The sequence below is a fragment of the Callospermophilus lateralis genome, chromosome 3 (assembly GCF_048772815.1).
Source record: "Callospermophilus lateralis isolate mCalLat2 chromosome 3, mCalLat2.hap1, whole genome shotgun sequence".
Classification (NCBI taxonomy): domain Eukaryota; kingdom Metazoa; phylum Chordata; class Mammalia; order Rodentia; family Sciuridae; genus Callospermophilus; species Callospermophilus lateralis.
The window spans coordinates 77985266-78003678 of record NC_135307.1 but is presented as its reverse complement, the minus strand read 5'-3'; the positions used below and the strand labels follow the sequence as shown (position 1 = coordinate 78003678).

The following is an 18413-nucleotide window of genomic DNA, read 5'->3' as shown; positions in this document are numbered from 1 at the left end:
ATATTTTTTATGTTTCTACTTATTATAAAACATTTTCTAGGTAGTTGTTGCTATTACCAACATGTGCGTCTCTTGTTTTTATAATAGGATAAATTGTCTACTAGTTTTTATTATAGGATAAATTGGTTATAAGGAATTCTATATTATTCACAGAATGTTGTAAACATTTGAAGTTATTTACAAATTTGGCAAATGTTAAATATATAAATTCAAATAAAAAGTTAATTCCATTTGTATCTAAAACATACAAATACACAAAGTAACACTGATTATTTGCAATATAGAACCAAATCTATTCTTACATATTTCTTTGAAAATAGAAGGAAAATAAAATTGATGTGCATCTAATAATAAAGATGAAAAGCATCTATCAAGTATTGTTTGATTTCTTAGCTAACAAATTTCCTATTTTATTCTTCCACTGAAATTTTCATTAAAAAAAGAATTTGGATCATATTAAGTGCATTTTAACAATGGAAAATGGAACTGTTTATTAAAACCCAGAAAACCTGCAATTGTGATAACTCCAAACTCAATATTTTATTTATATTCTAAGTGGTTATTTGCATAGGTATTAACTCTGTATGCTAAATGTCATTGCAAGCAGAATTTTAGTGTAGAGACAAAGGCTTTGTTGAACCATCAAACTATAACTTTGGAATTTTGGACAACTTCGTTTATACAATGCCAAATATGGTAATGATCTTTTAAACTTGACTTTCTGTTGTATATTTTGTATGGTGCTGAAAATATTCTTGCATATACAATAAACATGAAAGCAGTCATAAAATTGATGGTAGTGTTTTTTTCCCTATTTCCTGCTCATGAGAGGCATTGACTATACAAATTTATTTCACTGCTTGATTCTTTGCAGTCATATAAAAGATTAAGTAGTTAATAACTATTTCATAGGAACTACAAGAGGCAAGAAGATGTAATTGAAACAACACTAACAGAGTAGAAAACACTATACAAATAGTTGTAGTGCTCATACTTTTGAACAAGTAGTTCTGTAGACGTCTAAACGGGTAATCAATTCTGTGCAGACAGGATTTTGCCATTTCTGCTATCAACTGAACTACATTCATGATGCATGTACACACTCCCTCTGACTGTTTTCTCTTCCCATTGTATTAAAATGTATAGCTTTAAAGTTAGAATTTTGCAATGTTCGTTTATTAGCATCAATTTGGATTTCAATATTTGTGCAGTACATTGGTTTCTAGGACTGCCATAACAAATTTCTACAAAATGGGTGGCTTAAAAAAACAGAAACTTATTATCCTATAATTCTGGAAGCTGGAAGTATAATAGCATGGTGTTAGCAGAGTTGCTTCTTTCTGAAGTTCTGAGGTAAGAAATAGTCCTGTGATAGTCTTATGATTTTATGTGTCACCTTGACTGGGTTGAAAGTTGCCCATCGAGATGGCTAAACATTACATTTGTGCCTGTGAGGGTGTCTCCAGAAGAGATTACCTGTGAGTCAGTAGATAGGGTGAGGAAAATCTGTCCTCACCAATGCAGGAAGACATCCAGGTAGAGTAAAAAGACTAATGAAGGGCAAATTTTCTCTCCATGAGCTGGGACCTGTATCTTCTCCTGTTCTTGACATCAGTACTCTTGATTCTTGTGCCTTCTGGATCTGGGGACACACACATTGTTTACCTGCTACTTTTGTACTCTTCATTTTTTAAATAAAATCTTTATTCCTTGCATGCTTCATAATATGAAGTTCATATGCATTTAGAAATAAAAGATATTTAAAATATAGAAAAATAGGAGGAGAAAAAAACGTATCATTATAAGGACCTCACCATATTATGTGACAGAATATAAAATATTATATAAAATAATATTATATGTTTAATAATATAATATAATGAAATATGTAATAATGTACTAATCATTGTATATTATGCATTACAATGGTTTTAAAATATAACATATTATTACATAATACGTATATATGTACCCAATATATATTACCATTTATTAATATATACTATCATATATTATTAATGTAATATTTTAATAATATATATGATTATTTAATAATCATATGATATAAATGTAATCTGCTAGTAATAATGGCATAATATATGATATATAATCAATAATCATATTAATAATGACATACAGATTATTATTTTATAGATTATTATTTCATATATTATAGACTACACCATTTTGTATTTTTTAATAATATAATGATTATTATGTATAACATATTAATATATAATATAAATATTAAAATGATTATTTATACTATTATGTGTAGAGTATTAAAAGTTAAAGTTGCACTTTGCAAACCACAGGACAACTACTAAACATACAAGCAAATAAAAACCAAAGATAACTAAAAAGCCAAGATTAGAATTTAAATAGTTATTTAACAACAACCCAGTCCACAGGAGAAACAAAAAACAAATGAGACAAATAAAACATGAAGATCAAGAAGGTAGTTTCAAACCCAGATAGACTGAATATCCTATTAAGTGGAAAGAGTAAATACACCAGTTAAAACAGAGATTACTTGACTGGCTAAAAGAGCATTGCTCAGCTATATATTGTCAACTAGTAATCCACTTTAAATACATAGATCTTGATAGTATATAAATAAAAGGACATAAAAATAAATTTTATGCATTAATCTTGTAATACTTCAGATTATAAAAAAACTGGATCCAAATAAATTTATCACAAATTCTTTATTTCTTAGTTGGAAATTACACACTATGGATAATATGACAAAATGAATAAATTTTGATGAGGAAATTGTAAACAAAGATACTTATTGACCTTAAAAATAATTATAGATTCATGAAGATACAGGTTTAGTATCAAAATGATATTTATTCTTCCATTTAGGATAATAAGGCTTATGATAGGGCTATGGTTCTGGAAAAAAAAAGACAAACAAGATGTCATAAGCACCTACTGAAAGACATAGGATTATTATGGAAGCAAGATGGAAAGCATGGGTCTTGTTTCCCCATAGTTAAGGACCTTGGCTTGGTGAGCTGGCAGCCTGTGCTTTTCTCTTGGGGGCATTTGTTGATTGTTTCCATGGCAGATCTGGGCTCTGCATGGCAAATTTTCTCAGGCACCAAACTAAGGAGATTTGATGGTTTCTTGGAAATACAGAGTTAACATTTAGAACTCATGAGACTTCAGGGACAGAATTTTTTTTTTTTTTTTTTTTTTTTTTTTTTTGGATTCGCCAGTGTGAGAGGCCATGTGAATACATAAACTCTCCTTAAAAATATATGGAAGCCTGTACCCTACATGAGGGGAGAAAACCAGGGTACACGTACTCTTGCCAAAATGAAAATTAACTTATATATAGCAAGTTGTATTGTAGCTTTTGGCTGCTCTACTTGTTGGCAGAGGAAAAGGAGAACCTTTTCAGATAAAGACTAGCCTTATTTGAAGGCTGATGTAAAATATCTACAAATAGCCTTCATTAATATTACCATGAAAATATGTCCCATGACTGAGAATGAGACAAGGATACACTGTTTCCTCCATTCCTATTCAGTGTGCTGAAGATTCTAGGGTATTTCATGAGGCAAAAATAGAAATAGAATATATAAAACTAGATAATATTAGAAAGTACAATGTATATATATATATATATATATATATATATATATATATATATATAAAATATTGTAAACTATTAAAATTAGTGCGTTTAATAATGTTACTTAATAATGACTATTTTTTCCTAAATCGGTCAATAGACAATGCAATCTCAATCAAAATCCTCATACTACCTTAAGCAAATTGTTGTTAACACCTACATAAAAATGCAAAAAGACAGACTATCCAAGGAAATCTTGAAGGAAAACATATATTATCATTTTTCCAAAATTTCTAATGTTAAGATTAAATATTAAGATTTTTTGGCATTGGTTAAGAAAATAGAAATATGCTAATGTAACTTACTAGAGATTCTGGCAACAAAAAGCACACAGAGTCACCAGATTTTTGCAAAGAAGGGATAAAATTATGGTGTGTGATCAATTTCATTTCTACATTAAATTAACAATGTGGTTCTAACTGCATGCAATTCATTAAATTAATTTAAAATAATATTTACTTTATGTAAGTTGGAAAAAATAAAGCTCTTGGAAGATATTGGAGAATGTTTTCACAGACTTTGTATAGGCAATGGTTTCTTAAATGTGATACCAATTACTTCAAACTTAAAAGAAAATATGTGCCATCAAGGAAATGCAAGTCAGAACCACAGAGATGACACAGCATTCTAGTTACAATGGTTATTATAAACATAAAAATAATAAATGTTGGTGATCATGTGGGAAAAAAAATTCTTATTCACTTTTGGTGGTAATGTAAATTAGTACTCTATAGAGAAAAATATGGAGGTTCTTCCAAAAACTAATATAGAGATGCTATATAATACAGTTATTTCACTGCTGGCATCTATCCAAAGGAAATGAAATCAGCATACAAAAGTGATACCTGCACACCCATGCTGATTGAGGCAATGTTCACAATAACTAAGATTTGAAATCAGGCAGTTCCCCATCAATAGATGAATGAATAAAGAAAATTTGGCGTATATTTACAATTGAGTATTATTCAGCCATGAATAAGAATTAAATCATGTCTCCTGCTGGGAAATGGATGGAACTGGAGAACATCATATAAAGCGAAAAAGGCAATATCACATTTTCTCTCACATGTGAAATCAAGAGGGAAAAAGACAGTAAAAAAGTAGAAGGGGACTATTAAGAAAGAATAAGGAGGCTAAGAATCTGGGAGAGGGTAGGTAAGAAAGGATAATAGGAAGGGAGTAAATAATCAAAGTACTTTGTATGTATACATGTAAATGTCACAATGGAAACCATTAAAAAAATAAACACCAAAACCCTCTGTGTGTAATGAACATCTCATCATGTTCCTGAAAAATCAGAAAGGGAGCATATGAGGAGCCAGAGGAAAAAGTATTCAGGTAGAGAAAAGAGGAGGATAAACTCCCCGAAGTGCACAGCAGTGGTTTCCAGGAAAGAAAAGCTGGAATTCAGTGAGAGCAGAGCAACTGAATGCAATGAAAATGGCAAGTTTCAGGAGGAGACTGGAGTATGGGGCCGTGTTCATCACTATTGAGCTGTTGGACTTGTTCTGATTTATTTCACTTTGAAGATTATTAGATGCATCAATTGGACAGAAAGTCAGTGGCAGAAGATTGAGATAATTAGAGATGATTAGAAGGCCTTTGAAATATATAAGGAGAAAGATCCCAATGGTTTAGACAATACAATGAAAGGATTTGATGAATTAGGAATTTTTGCAGGAATTAAAATGCTTTAATTTCATTTTTTTCTCATTGAGGACCTTTTCTAGTTTCTATTACTTCATATTATCTTGCATCAAAAATACATATAATTTATGTAATTGTTAACCCCATATCACTGCAAGACAATTAACAGCAGGTTTGGGTGGAAGGATTGATGTTCCTGGCTGAAATCTCTAGGTAAACAGAAAACCATTGTCTGGAACAGGGCCTACTAAAGAGGGCTAGGTTTGGAAAAGAAGAATTAGGATGTCTGGAAACATTTCACAGAAGATTCAGGAAGAAAGTTGGTCTGGAACCTCGACAGGCCTTGCTCCTCTATGAGGTTCATCCAATTTCCTGAGCACTCACTCTCGCTGTATCTCAGCTTTGTATTTTCCATGTCAGTACTCTTCTCTGCAGAGCTCTGAAGTCCTTCTACAGCTCTGATAATGTATCTTTCCACAATTTCCAGAGGTAGGCTATGCCTATATCTGAGTTTTCTACCTCCTTAGGACAAAGGAAGCTTTCTTTCTGATTCTGTTGTATACTGAGTAATGACAATTAAAATATTGGAGTTTTAGAGGTAGAATACTGTGATGTATGGAGTTTGAAAACTATTATCATATATGCCTCCATGAAAGAAAAAAATTAAGTAAAGGAATAGAGAAAATAAAATTCTGTTTTTTTTAAAAAAGTCTACTCCATATTTATACTTCTGATTAGATTCCTTTAGTCTCTGGACACGTGGGTTGATAGTGAAGGAGGGAGGCAGATTGTTAAATGAGGTAAATGATGTACACTTCTGGGCCACTACATTTCTCCCTTGTGATATATGTCTTCTCTTGCAATTATAGGTGAACAGTTTCAAAATTCTCATCCTCTTGTTTTTGGAAAAAAACAACCCAAATGATGTTAATAACTCCCATAGCAAGATTACTTAACTTCACAAAGAAAGTTCTTTAATTGTCTGTTGTAATCCATGGGATTGGTTGTCTGAGATTTTGGGGGTGTGGCATAGTATTTAAATATTTGTTTATGGGTACTTGTGTTTGTGACTCATGTAAGAAAAATGTTTCAGAAGCTTTTCCTGCTTATTGTTACCCTGGGGCATATCTAAAAACTGGTATGTAGCATATAATCACATTGAAAGACAAAATACAGTTGTTACCATTCAGAGAGTTAAAAGGGGTTCTGGGCTGAAGTTATTACTAGAGTCAAAATAACCTTGGTTCTTAGCATGTAAACTTGGACTTGTATATGAGATTATGAAATCTGAAACAAAATATCAAACTATGTTTAATTATTGTTTATGTTAACCAAAATGATGCACTGAGGTAGGTAGATAAGGGGAAAGTGTTGATATATGGTTCAGAAAAAATAGAGATGATGGTAGAGAATAGAATGGGATAAAACAGCAGGCCCAGGTAGACTTCCTAGGACACAAGTTCACAGTCAAGAAGTTTTTAGTTAACAATACATAGTGGTGAAATACATGATTAGTTGATTATGCAAACCCCCTTTGACTAGCAGTGTGCCCTGTGACACTAACTATGCTGCTAAGATATGGCTTCTTCTACTGAAAAGTTAAGCTGATAATAATACCTTCTGTATAGGATTGTAAGATAAATAAGATAATACATGAAGTGTTTAGCACAGTGCTTTGAATGTAGTTGACTAACAAAATACTGGCAGTTATAATTCCAATTAGCAGAGGCTCTTTTCTTCCAACATTTAATAAATATAGAATGCTTTAATTTGACTTTTTCTCATTGAGGACATTTTCTAGCTTCTATTACTTTGTATTATCTTGCATTAAAAATACACATAATTTATGTAATCATTAACCCTTTATCACTGCAAGACAATTAACTTATACCTGAAGGCTTCTATCTACTTTCATTTAACAACAAGAAAAAAATTTCCTCCTATAAATATGGTTATATTCATGACCAAAATGTCTTTGCTTTCTTCTATGTCTTGCATTGACTCTTTTCATGTCTGACATACATCGCTATCACCAAGACCTTTCAATCATTGCATTTGTCCATCTGAGCTGAACAACCTAGAATTTGGCGCAAAGGAGAAGCTTACACAATTAGATTACTTTCTTTCCGCTTGACTTGAATACTTTTCATTGAACCTCCTCATTAGCCAAGCTAATTTTTGAGTCCAGAAAGTATTACATTTGAATGTCACAATTCTTTAAATGGAAGGCTGGTGGTTTCACATTCAGTTTATATCTAGCTTACATAGAGACCTGCAACTACTTTCCGAAGTCAGTGACCAAAGGAAGATTATCCTAAGTTACTCTGATATCTAAGACAGGACACTGTTTAACTCTGCACTTGAAATCTGAAGTACATTTGATAATGAAGCATCAAAGAAGGTCCTCCTTTCTTTCATGGTGATAGCCATTTGGAATATAATTCGGACTTCAATTTACTACACTTTCTTTTTGTCTTTTTCAGTTTAAAGAATTCTAATGACAGGAGGTAACAACAGGTGAATACAGAGAGAACTGTGAAGAGCTCCACAAGGCCTCTCTTCAGCATCTACTTCTCTTTTTTTGTCAGATTTGCTTTCTGTTGTTTCAATAAATTATAGATTTATTAAAGAAAAATAATTTCATCATAATATTACATTTGAATATTTTTTAAAAATCTCATAGATCATTAATATTCTCCAAATTGGATGTTTTCCCACTCAGATTAGCTTTGCATGTTTGAAAATAATACTTTATTATGTAATTTTCAACTAGAGTACTATATGAACATAACTAGTATTTATCATTTTACAGTTTACACAGCTCTTTCAAATGCATGCTTTCACAAACAAGGAATTAAAATTGCAGAGAAATGTGGTTAATTTCATGAGGTTATGAATCCCATCTGTTTCAATCATCATTATATCTCTGTTATATCTCCTACTGATGACCTGGTGCTTAAGTACACAGATGTCAATAAATTAGAATGAATGAACAAACATGATCACAAAAAGTAAATGAAGCTAGGTGTTCAAATAAGATCTTCCTTTTTGGGAGAGTGGGATACTGTGAATTGAACCCAGGGAGCCTCACCACTAAGCTACAACTTCTGTCCTTATTTAATTTTATTTTGAGACAGGGTCTCACGAAGTTGCTGAGGCTCTTCTTGGAAATTGTGACCTTCCCCACTAAACTTCCCCAGTGCCTGAGATTACAGGTGTGTGCAACCATGCTTGGCAGACTCAGATCTTCTCATCTGAATATATAATGGCATCTTGTGGAAATTTTCAAAGTCTTTCCATGTTGGATGATAATGCAAATGTGAATAACAAACATAATTATTGCTTACTATGAAAACAAATACATTTGGAGTGGTTTTAGAGAAACCTACCTACACTTGTAGAACTAATGGAAGTCAATTAAATTATAATAATTGTAGACAAAGTAGAATAGTTTTATATCAGAAAATTTTGGTTTAATACATATATTATTTTGCCAATTATTATTAGGCATTACATACACAAAACTTCAGTACAGGGAAATATTTTAGAGGGTACAATTGATACTATAATACCAAAATCTTAATTGATTTTTATAATTTTCATGGTCTCAATATTTAAATGAATTAATAATCTATACCAATTAACTGTCAAGTATGACTCTAAACTTCGACAGGTAGCTCTTTCCCACTTCTGATATCTAGTCATAAAATTTAATTTCAAAAGACATTTCCTGGATAACAGATTGTTTCAATTTTATTTTAAATGGTAAGAATAACATTATGCATTTATATGAAAATATAAAATTGTTTTCAAATTGTATATATTGATACATACATATATATGTACATATCTATATGTTTGTATGTGGTGGTGGGGGGTATACAAAATTTGGAAAGCAATCTTATACCTACATTTCTTTCTTAAAAACTGGCAGTCTAGATTTTAGGGTGCTTTTTCATTTCAAAACTATATTTATAGCTTCTTAAAATTATAAACATATTTAAGCCTATGAGGAAGAATATTTTTCAAAAGCTCAATTTTTCCATTCAGTTTATAGTAAGGTTAAAAGTTAAATTTCCATTTAATTCATTTATAATAGTCTTCCAAAATACTGCCAATTTCACATAGATGAATTATTGAACATGCTTTCTTCTCTCTTTGTCTGCAGTAGATTTCTTAAAGGCTCATATCACATTGTCCTTGGTCTGAAGTGTGACATCTTAATGAGGTGTTTTCTGACCATCTGGGTATAGTCCATATTCATTTGTTCTCCTTGATTGTTTCCATAGTGCTTATCATTAATTGATATAATACTATTTTACTTATTTATTTTTAACGTTCTCTGCCAGTGCTGTTATTAAAATATAAGCTATATAAAGATGTGATAGTTTTCTGTTTCTTTTTTTTTTGTCCTTGCTTTGTCTCAGAGTTTTTAAGAGTGCATGGTTCAAATTGAATAAATTAATTACATCAGTGATACTATTCAATAAGTTTGGGGAAGCAATTTTGTTATTGAAATAACATTACATATAGATTATCTCATAAAATCATTAGCAAAGTAATTTAAATTAAATTTAATTAGCAAATATGTCATAGTCACTAAAATTGCATTTGGTCCTATTTTTGAGGAGCATATATCTGATCAATTAAAGAATATTAAATTCAACTTACACAAAATGTAAATCATTTTGAGATCCAAAAAGATATGATTGTGATACTAAAGCAACCATTTTTGATTAAAAATAATGTATACTAAATTGTCTAACTCACTATTGTAAACTTCAAAATATTTTAACACAGAAAGGTGAATGTTGTCTCTCACACCAATTTAACTTGTTAAAAATTAAAATTTCTTCCTGATCTTATTATTGCAGATGCTCAAATACATGGCTACATTCAATTCTTTTCTCCGATAACATTTACTGAAGTAACTGGGATGACTTCCATCTCCTTATACTTAGCCAAGATTTTCTCTTTCTCCAAGACTTTATAGAAGGCACTAGACTTATTTTCAACTATTCATAATCTGAATGTGTAAGTAAAGTAAGTGTGACTTTCAAAGTGATGTTAAGAGTTTTGTACATTTTTACAAAAACAGAATACTTACAAATCTCAACTTCCCTACTTCCCTATAGACTTATTTGCTAGATACCTCTGGCTACCTATCTGTCTCTCATTCCAATCCATAATGAAAAAACAAAGAATAATTCATATAAAATATCAATTTCTAACAATAATGTGAATACATAGTGTCTTTTAGGCTCAGAATATTATTTTTATATTTATTAGAATCAAATCTTCTATTTCACTTGATAAGTAGCAAGAGGCTTATCCTTAATAATTATTGTTTTTTTTTTTCTTCTAGATAACTCCAACAAACCAGACTCAGTTAATGGATGGAGCAATAAGTCAGTGGTTACTGAATTCATTTTGTTGGGCCTGTCCAGCTCTCAGGAACTCCAACTTGTCCTTTTTATAGTCTTCTCTGTATTTTATGGGGCTGCAGTGTTGGGAAACATCCTTATCATCCTCACAGTAATTACAGACTCTCGCTTACATTCTCCAATGTACTTTCTTCTCAGCAATCTCTCCTTCATCGATGTGTGTCAGGCTACATTTGCTACTCCCAAGATGATTGCAGACTTCCTCAGTGAACGTAAGACCATCACTTTCCAGGGATGCATGTCACAAATATTTTTCTTGCATGTTTTTGGGGGCAGTGAAATGGTGCTTCTTGTTGCCATGGCTTATGATAGATATATTGCTATATGCAGACCTCTGCACTACCTGGCCATCATGAGCCGAAGGGTCTGCACTATTCTGGTGGGAGTCTCTTGGGCCATTGGCATCCTGCACTCAGCCAGTCACCTGGCATTCACAGTTGATCTTCCCTTCTGTGGACCCAATAAGGTAGACAATTTTTTCTGCGACCTTCCCCTAGTGATTAAACTTGCCTGCTTAGACACCTATGTTTTGGAGATCCTCGTACTCACCAACAGTGGTCTGCTCTCACTTATCTGTTTCCTCCTTTTACTCATTTCTTACACTGTCATTCTTGCTACTGTTCATCACCAAGCCTCTGGTGGGATGTCCAAGGCACTTTCCACCCTGTCAGCCCACATTACTGTTGTGGTTCTGTTCTTTGGTCCATTAATCTTTATCTATATCTGGCCCTTTGAAAGCTTTCCAATTGATAAATTTATCTCTGTTTTTTTTACCGTCTTCACTCCTTTCCTTAATCCCATGATTTACACTCTGAGGAATAAAGATGTAAAGGAAGCCATGAAGAAGCTAAGGAGCCGAATGTTGGTTCCAAGTGGGTTTTCTAGACAACTGTGAGAAAGTAGCACAAATCCCTACTTCTTGGTTTTATACTCAGTACATATGATTGTTACTATTGTTTCTATAACAAGTAGACTTTAATTGTTATGGAGCCTGAATCAAGTGTCTAAAAGTTGGTAAGGGCAGTGCAGAATCTCACATTATGCTACTAGTTCCTAGATTCTATGTTATGGGTTAGATATGAGGTATCCTCCAAAAGCTCAGGTGTGAAACAATACAAGGAAGTTTACAGGTAAAATGATTGGGTTTTGAGAGCCTTAACCTAATCAGTACATAAATACACTGATATGGACCAACTCAATGATAATATGACTGAAAGCAGGTAGCTGGAAGAGAAAGGCCCCTGGGGCAAACCTTTGGGTTTTATATTTTCTCTGAGGCGAGGGAAGCTCACTCTCTCTGCTTCCTCCTTGCCATGTTCTGACCTCTTTCTTCCTCCACACTCTTCTGTGATGATCTGCCTTGCTTCAGGCCCAGAGCAACAGAATCAGTTATCTGTTGACTAAACCTCTGAACTGAGCTCCAAATAAAATTTTCCTCCTTTATGTTGTTCTTGTCAAATTTTGTCATCAGTGATGAAAAAGTTAACTAAAACTTCTGTATATAACATCATCTTTCCTAAAATAAATAAATAAAACAACTGCATATATTAAACAATTATATATACTACAACTACATATATCAAAATTATTAAATCATTTTCCTTTCTATAGACATTGAAGTATTCTTTGTAGTATTTTAATATCAGCTTCATATTAAACAAAACTAGATAACACATATGGCTCAATTTGGGTAGCACAGGGAAGAACGTAGCTTTGATTTTTTTTTCTTTTGGTTAAAAAATAGAATTTGCTTTGACACACCAGGCTGTTGAAGACTCTAAAAGTGCTCATATAGCTTTCTTGTGGGAGTTCTGTGTTTGGGATTGGGGTCTCTGACAAGCTTTGAGATTGTGACATGCTTGGTAACTAGGAATTTTCTCTGCAAAGACACAGAATTCCTGGCTACTGGGAAACTCCTGTGTAAAAGCATAGGATGCCTGGCTACTATAGCAATGTTCTTCACAAGGAAACCCTGTTTCTCAGGCTTGGAATTCCCAGCAGTTTCCCCTTAAAGCTATTAGGATAACTATGCAGGTGCACTACCTGCTTTCCATGGTAATGTCCTTGGAGGAAAGAGGCTCTGTGTTTGTATTAACCTGGATCTTCTCTCAGTTAGCTAGCACTCAGGATTAAAGGAATACTAGTTAGAATGTAGTCATTGTAATGGGTAATATGTAACCTTTATTGAGTTAATAAACATGGTGTTAGGGAGGAGCTGCCACTTATCTGCCTGCTTCTATACTGTGCGTGTGTCTGTGCTTTGTCTGCTTCTTTACAGGTTTCTCTGCAGGTATTCTTAACACTTTCTTCACTTTAGTTCATAATTATTTTAGCTAATAACTTTGTTCCTATAAATAGATGCAAAAATTCCACATTTAGCAATAAGGCATTGACACTTGTAAGAACTTTATTATACTTATTACTTACTATTCCTAATTTTTAAACACATAGAATAGTATAATATTAATTACAGGACTGAATTTTGCTGCTTTGGCTCTGAAACAAATAACATCAATAAATATAATCAAGTCTATAGTTTTTCACAGGACTACTTTTATACTCTCTTCAGAAATGGTATGCCACTTGCACACGAATTTCACATCATCAATAGTAAGCCCATCATCAATTGAAAATGACTATAGAATGTCCAAATAGTGAATTTGTTTAGCTAGTTTCTCTTGAAGAGTGCAAAATTCAGAGTAGTCACAGAAAACATGTAAACTGGTAATAAGAAAATATATTGCCTATTTCTCTTTATCTCAAACTTTGAGACTTCAGAAGCATGTCACCAAATGACAGAAAGAACAGGAGAAGGAAATAAGCTCAGGATTGATATTCATTTATCAGCCACAGAAACTGGCACTGTCATCACTGCTTTACTTAATTCAAGCCAAGGGAAGTATTCTATGTTGACTTTTAGTTCATAGTTGTAAGCTTCAAACTCAAGACATGATTGTGTGTTTCATTTTTATTACTTAGAATAGACTTGAAGACCCTAAGAAAAATATTATTCTAGCTCATAACACACAGCTCTTCCTACAGCTATAAATAGTAACAAAATTTTAACATGAAAGACATGCATTAAGTGTCACAAAGAAGTTATGATACCAAACATTGGTTTTCAGTTAAGTTCTATTTTTTTAATTATATTTTTGGAGTTATGGGTAGGAAGCAGGTGGAAAAGGTGTTTGCTCATCTCTAAGTCTCAGTTTAGGTGGGTCAATGCATTCTGACAATGCAATCTTGTTTTTACATTTAGTTATCCATGTGTGAGATTACTGCCTTGGGTGCTCCTTTAATAAACTAATGTTGTTTTAAAATGGACTTTATGAAAATCATCCTAAGGGGCAATGCAGGGTCCTAAATAAAATGACAAAAGTCAATCTCCTGTTCCAGGACAGCTTTTAAATTAATCAGAGTTAACATTAAAATGTCCACTAATGAATAAAAAGAACAAATAAAGAATATAAGTGATATTACAAACACATATGTTAATTTGTAATCTCATTATGGAAACATTCTATTTTGTTAAATTCAAAACAACACAGTCATTTCAGCAATTTTGCTTTCACTTATTTTATGTCAAATATTTTGCACACATAAAGGAGAGTAAAGAATATCTCTGGACTCATGGACATGACTGCATATTAAGGAGGAAGGGAATTAGAGAAAATTTTAATGAAAAAAAAATACTTACCATGTACAAAGCTAACAGAATGGAATGATTAGGACAGGACATTTAGTTGTCCAATCACCAGAAAGTTTCATAACTCACATTAAGTTATTAAGTTGTCCCAGTTTAAGTTTAGACCTGCAGACTCAAAAATCCAGACAGCCTAAACTTCTTGATAATTTCAAGAAACTCAAAAGAAATTTGTCAAAATACATTGACATAGATGATAGTAAAACAAATCAGTAGTTATAACATCATGATTAGGTTAGAAATCATATTATTAGTAGGTGCTTTAAGTACATCTTCATTAAGATTAAAAGTTTTGGTTATTTGAATAACATGTTTGTAAGCTAACCAGATTCTAGTAGCCTGACAGGAAAATACCCATCTGAAAAGTGTTGGTAAAAACTATTGTTGGTTATCTCAGAAAGTCCCTCTATTTTTATCCGTACATTCATGGCTGAATATAGTCTTTCCTTAGCTGTACTGACACCTCTAACCAGATTAAAATCAAAACACATTGGCCTGTAAATTACTGCAATTGAGAATAGGCATTTGCTTTCCTATAAAGGCATTTTCTTTAAAAACTTGGCTTTCAAATGGCAACCTCATTTTATTACTTCTAAAGTTTTGTGGGTCATATGTCATAAGCAGAAAAAATTCAATTACATGATAAATTTTGAGAAATGAACAAATATGTAGAAATAAAAAAAACAACAACAACATACTCCTAATATCCAAGAGTTCACTGGAGAAACCACTAGGAAAATTATAACCTATTTTGAGATGAATGAAAATGAAAACTTTATATATCAAGACATAAATGTAAATATTTGTGACTTGGATTGGGCAATGGTCTCTTATTTAGAAGACATAAATACAAAAAAAATGAAAAAAAAATAAAATAAAAAGTAGATCTTCAACTACATGAAAATTAGAAAATGTTGAGGTTCAAATGACACAATGTAGAATGTTTAGAAAAACCCCTGGCCATCTCACCCCCTACAGATCAGGCTTGGATCCAATTGTCCACCTGACAGACAAAGCAACAAGTCCAAACATAAATTTTTTATCTCCAAAGCTTGGTACCTAGTTATGCTGATGTTGCCTCCTGATACCTTGAAATTCATTCCCTCTTTTTTCAACTCCTGGTTCAGTCTCTTGGCCTGGATTCCAACCACAACCTCCCAGCTGATCTCCCTGCCTTCAACCTTGTCTCTCACTGAATCTAAAATATAAGGTGTCTCTTTCTGAGATTTTGTATCCCAAACATTAAAACCCATTTTCCCCTTCAATGTACGCCTGGCATTGGCAATCTCCCAGTTTAGACTTCAGCTTGCTTCTCTACCTTCATCCCCCATTAACCCCAGCTTGTGTTTTCTCCCTTAAAAATGGGAGAAAATATTTGCAAATTTATAGCTATTATGGGTCTAGTATTCAGGATGTATTAATAACTCTTATGAATCAATAACAAAAGATAACTTAATTTTAAAATGGGCACTGGATCTGAATAGATCTTTCTCTGAACAAGATGTAAAGTAACCTCAAACACATAATAATGCCTGTCATCACAGTCATTAGGGAAATAGAAGTCTGAACTGCAATGAGATACCAGTTCTCAACCATTAGAATGGCTATTTTTTTAATGAAAAACAACAAATATTGGCAAAATATGGAGAAATTGAATCCCTCATCCATTTCTGGTGGGAATGTAAATTTGTGTAGTCACTGTGGAAATCCTTTTGAAAGTTCTTCAAAAAGTTTCACCTCTGACTGAGAAGTTCTAATCCTAGTAGAAGTCATAGATTTTTTTGTTTTATTTCATGCCAAGAGAAGAGAAAGTGTGGTGCCCTAAAAACATGTACACAAACATGAAAATAGCATTATTATCAATAAGCCAAACACAGAAATAACCCCAAATTTTCATCAGCTGTTAATGGATTAAAACATGTTGTATTTCCTTAGAGTGGAACATTATGCAACTATAAGAGGGAATGAAGTATTGGGGCACAATATAGCATAGATGAACATTGAAAGCATCATGATGAGACAAAGAAGTCAGATGCAAAAAAAAAAAAAAAACTCATTCAGGGATTGGAGGCGTGTGGTTTTTGATGAGTCAGAGAATATCAAAGACCTTAGTAGATTGTGGGTAATTTCTTATTACTAGATAATTCCTTAATACTAGGGATAAAGTGGCTTAAAAATTCTACTCTAAATCTTAAAATACAAAAACCCCAAACTTAATATAATTAGACTTATCCACAAATGACTTCACTGATTGGCTGAACAAAGAACACTACTTATGAAGGAAGAAAGGAAGAACCAAAGGAAGAAGGGGAGAGAATAGAAGGAGGGATAAAAAAGGAGAAGAAGAAGTAGGAAGAAAAGGAGAAAGGGAGGAAGGGATAGAAGAAGAGTGAGGAAAACTCAGCCTTCATAAATATGAAATTTATAGTGTTCTCCATCAATCAAAATTACTAGAAATGCAAAACAGAAATATGAATCATAACTAGGAGAATATATTTATTTTTATTTTTATTTTTGCAGTACTGGGAATGAACCCAGGGTCTAGGGCATCCAAAGAAAGCACCATATCACTGAGCAAGCAACATCTACAGAACTTTTCATTTTATTTTGAAACAATGACTCACTAAGTTGCCCAGGCTGGCCAACTCTACCATGTGTGCTCTACCGTGCCTAGCATAACAAGAAGAATTCGAAATCAACTCAAATATGCTCAGAAATCACCAAGGTGATAAATAAAACTAGAAGAAAATAACTTTAAAAAAACTGTTATAACTATGCTCAAGGATATAAAGAAAAATATAAACTTAATGAAGTAAAAAATGAAATGTTTTAACAATAATAAAATTTATATGGGTTAAAAATATTGTGTCAATAGCAGATTAGATACCACAGAAATTCAGTAAAATAAAGAACATAGCAAGATAAAAATCTCTAACAAAATTGCAGAGACAAAAACTTGAAAGCAGCAGATTCATTAATGTTATGTAAATGTATCAATTGGTATAACATATATGTAATTGGAGTTCTAAAGGACAGGGGAAGAAGTATTGAGAGAAAAAATATATTTTAAGAAATATTGACCAAAAGTTTTCAAATCTGATTTTAAAAAAAGTTGTAATCTAAAGAGTCTAGTAGACCTACAAACCTCAAGCAAGATAAATTAAAATAAAATCACACTGTGACATACCACAATAGATGCTAGAAATTTTGTACTAAAGAAAAATTTTTATAGCAATCATAAACTCATTTTTTCCTACAAATATTTGATTTTGAAATCACCAGTCTAAAATCTGTGAACATGAGTGATATTCATAGTTCCCTAGTTCTGGATTAGAGCCATAGATTTTTATTTGGAAAGATCATATGCTGAGGAACCAGTTTAAGAATAATTGAAGATGTCTTATCAGAAGACAGAAATAAATAACACCATGTAAGGACTAAAAGGAAATAACATATAGGCAATGTGAATGTTGATGCAGGAAAGACATTCTTAGAAAAGTATATTATTATCAATAAAGACTTTTAAGTCAAACAAAACCCAGAAAATTCAAAGTTGATAAATTTCTGCTAAAACAAAACCAAACAACACAAAGTTAAAGCAGGTGCTTAAGAATGAAGGAAATACACACACACACACACACACACACACACACTCAATTATATAAGAGTAAAAAATACTTGTGATAACAGACATGTGGAAAAAAATCTTTTTTTCAAAGAAATAGAATAACAAATATCAGATATAATCTCCTGTTTGAAACAATCAAAATCAAGAAGCGTGTACTCACACATGCTAGGCAAGAACTCAAACATGGAGCTACAACCTTGACCCAAACGTGTTTTATAAAGATAAGTGATTTGCATGTATAAAATTAACAGATGATCTCAAGTAAAAAAAAATAGATTACAGACAATGGATGTTTAAAGATTACCTGCACCAAGAGTAACAGAAAGAAGAGACACTAAGGAAGGAAAA

General features: G+C 32.3%; 1 protein-coding gene across 1 annotated transcript; it reads left to right on the top strand.

Annotated features, from left to right (window-relative positions):
- The first annotated feature begins 1425 nt into the window (after window positions 1–1425).
- LOC143394663 (olfactory receptor 4K15-like) lies at window positions 1426–11629 on the top strand. Its single transcript, XM_076849326.2, has 2 exons — window positions 1426–1450; window positions 10656–11629. Exons 1-2 carry the CDS (start codon window positions 1426–1428, stop codon window positions 11627–11629), a joined length of 999 nt encoding a protein of 332 aa, XP_076705441.2.
- Window positions 11630–18413: the final 6784 nt, after the last annotated feature.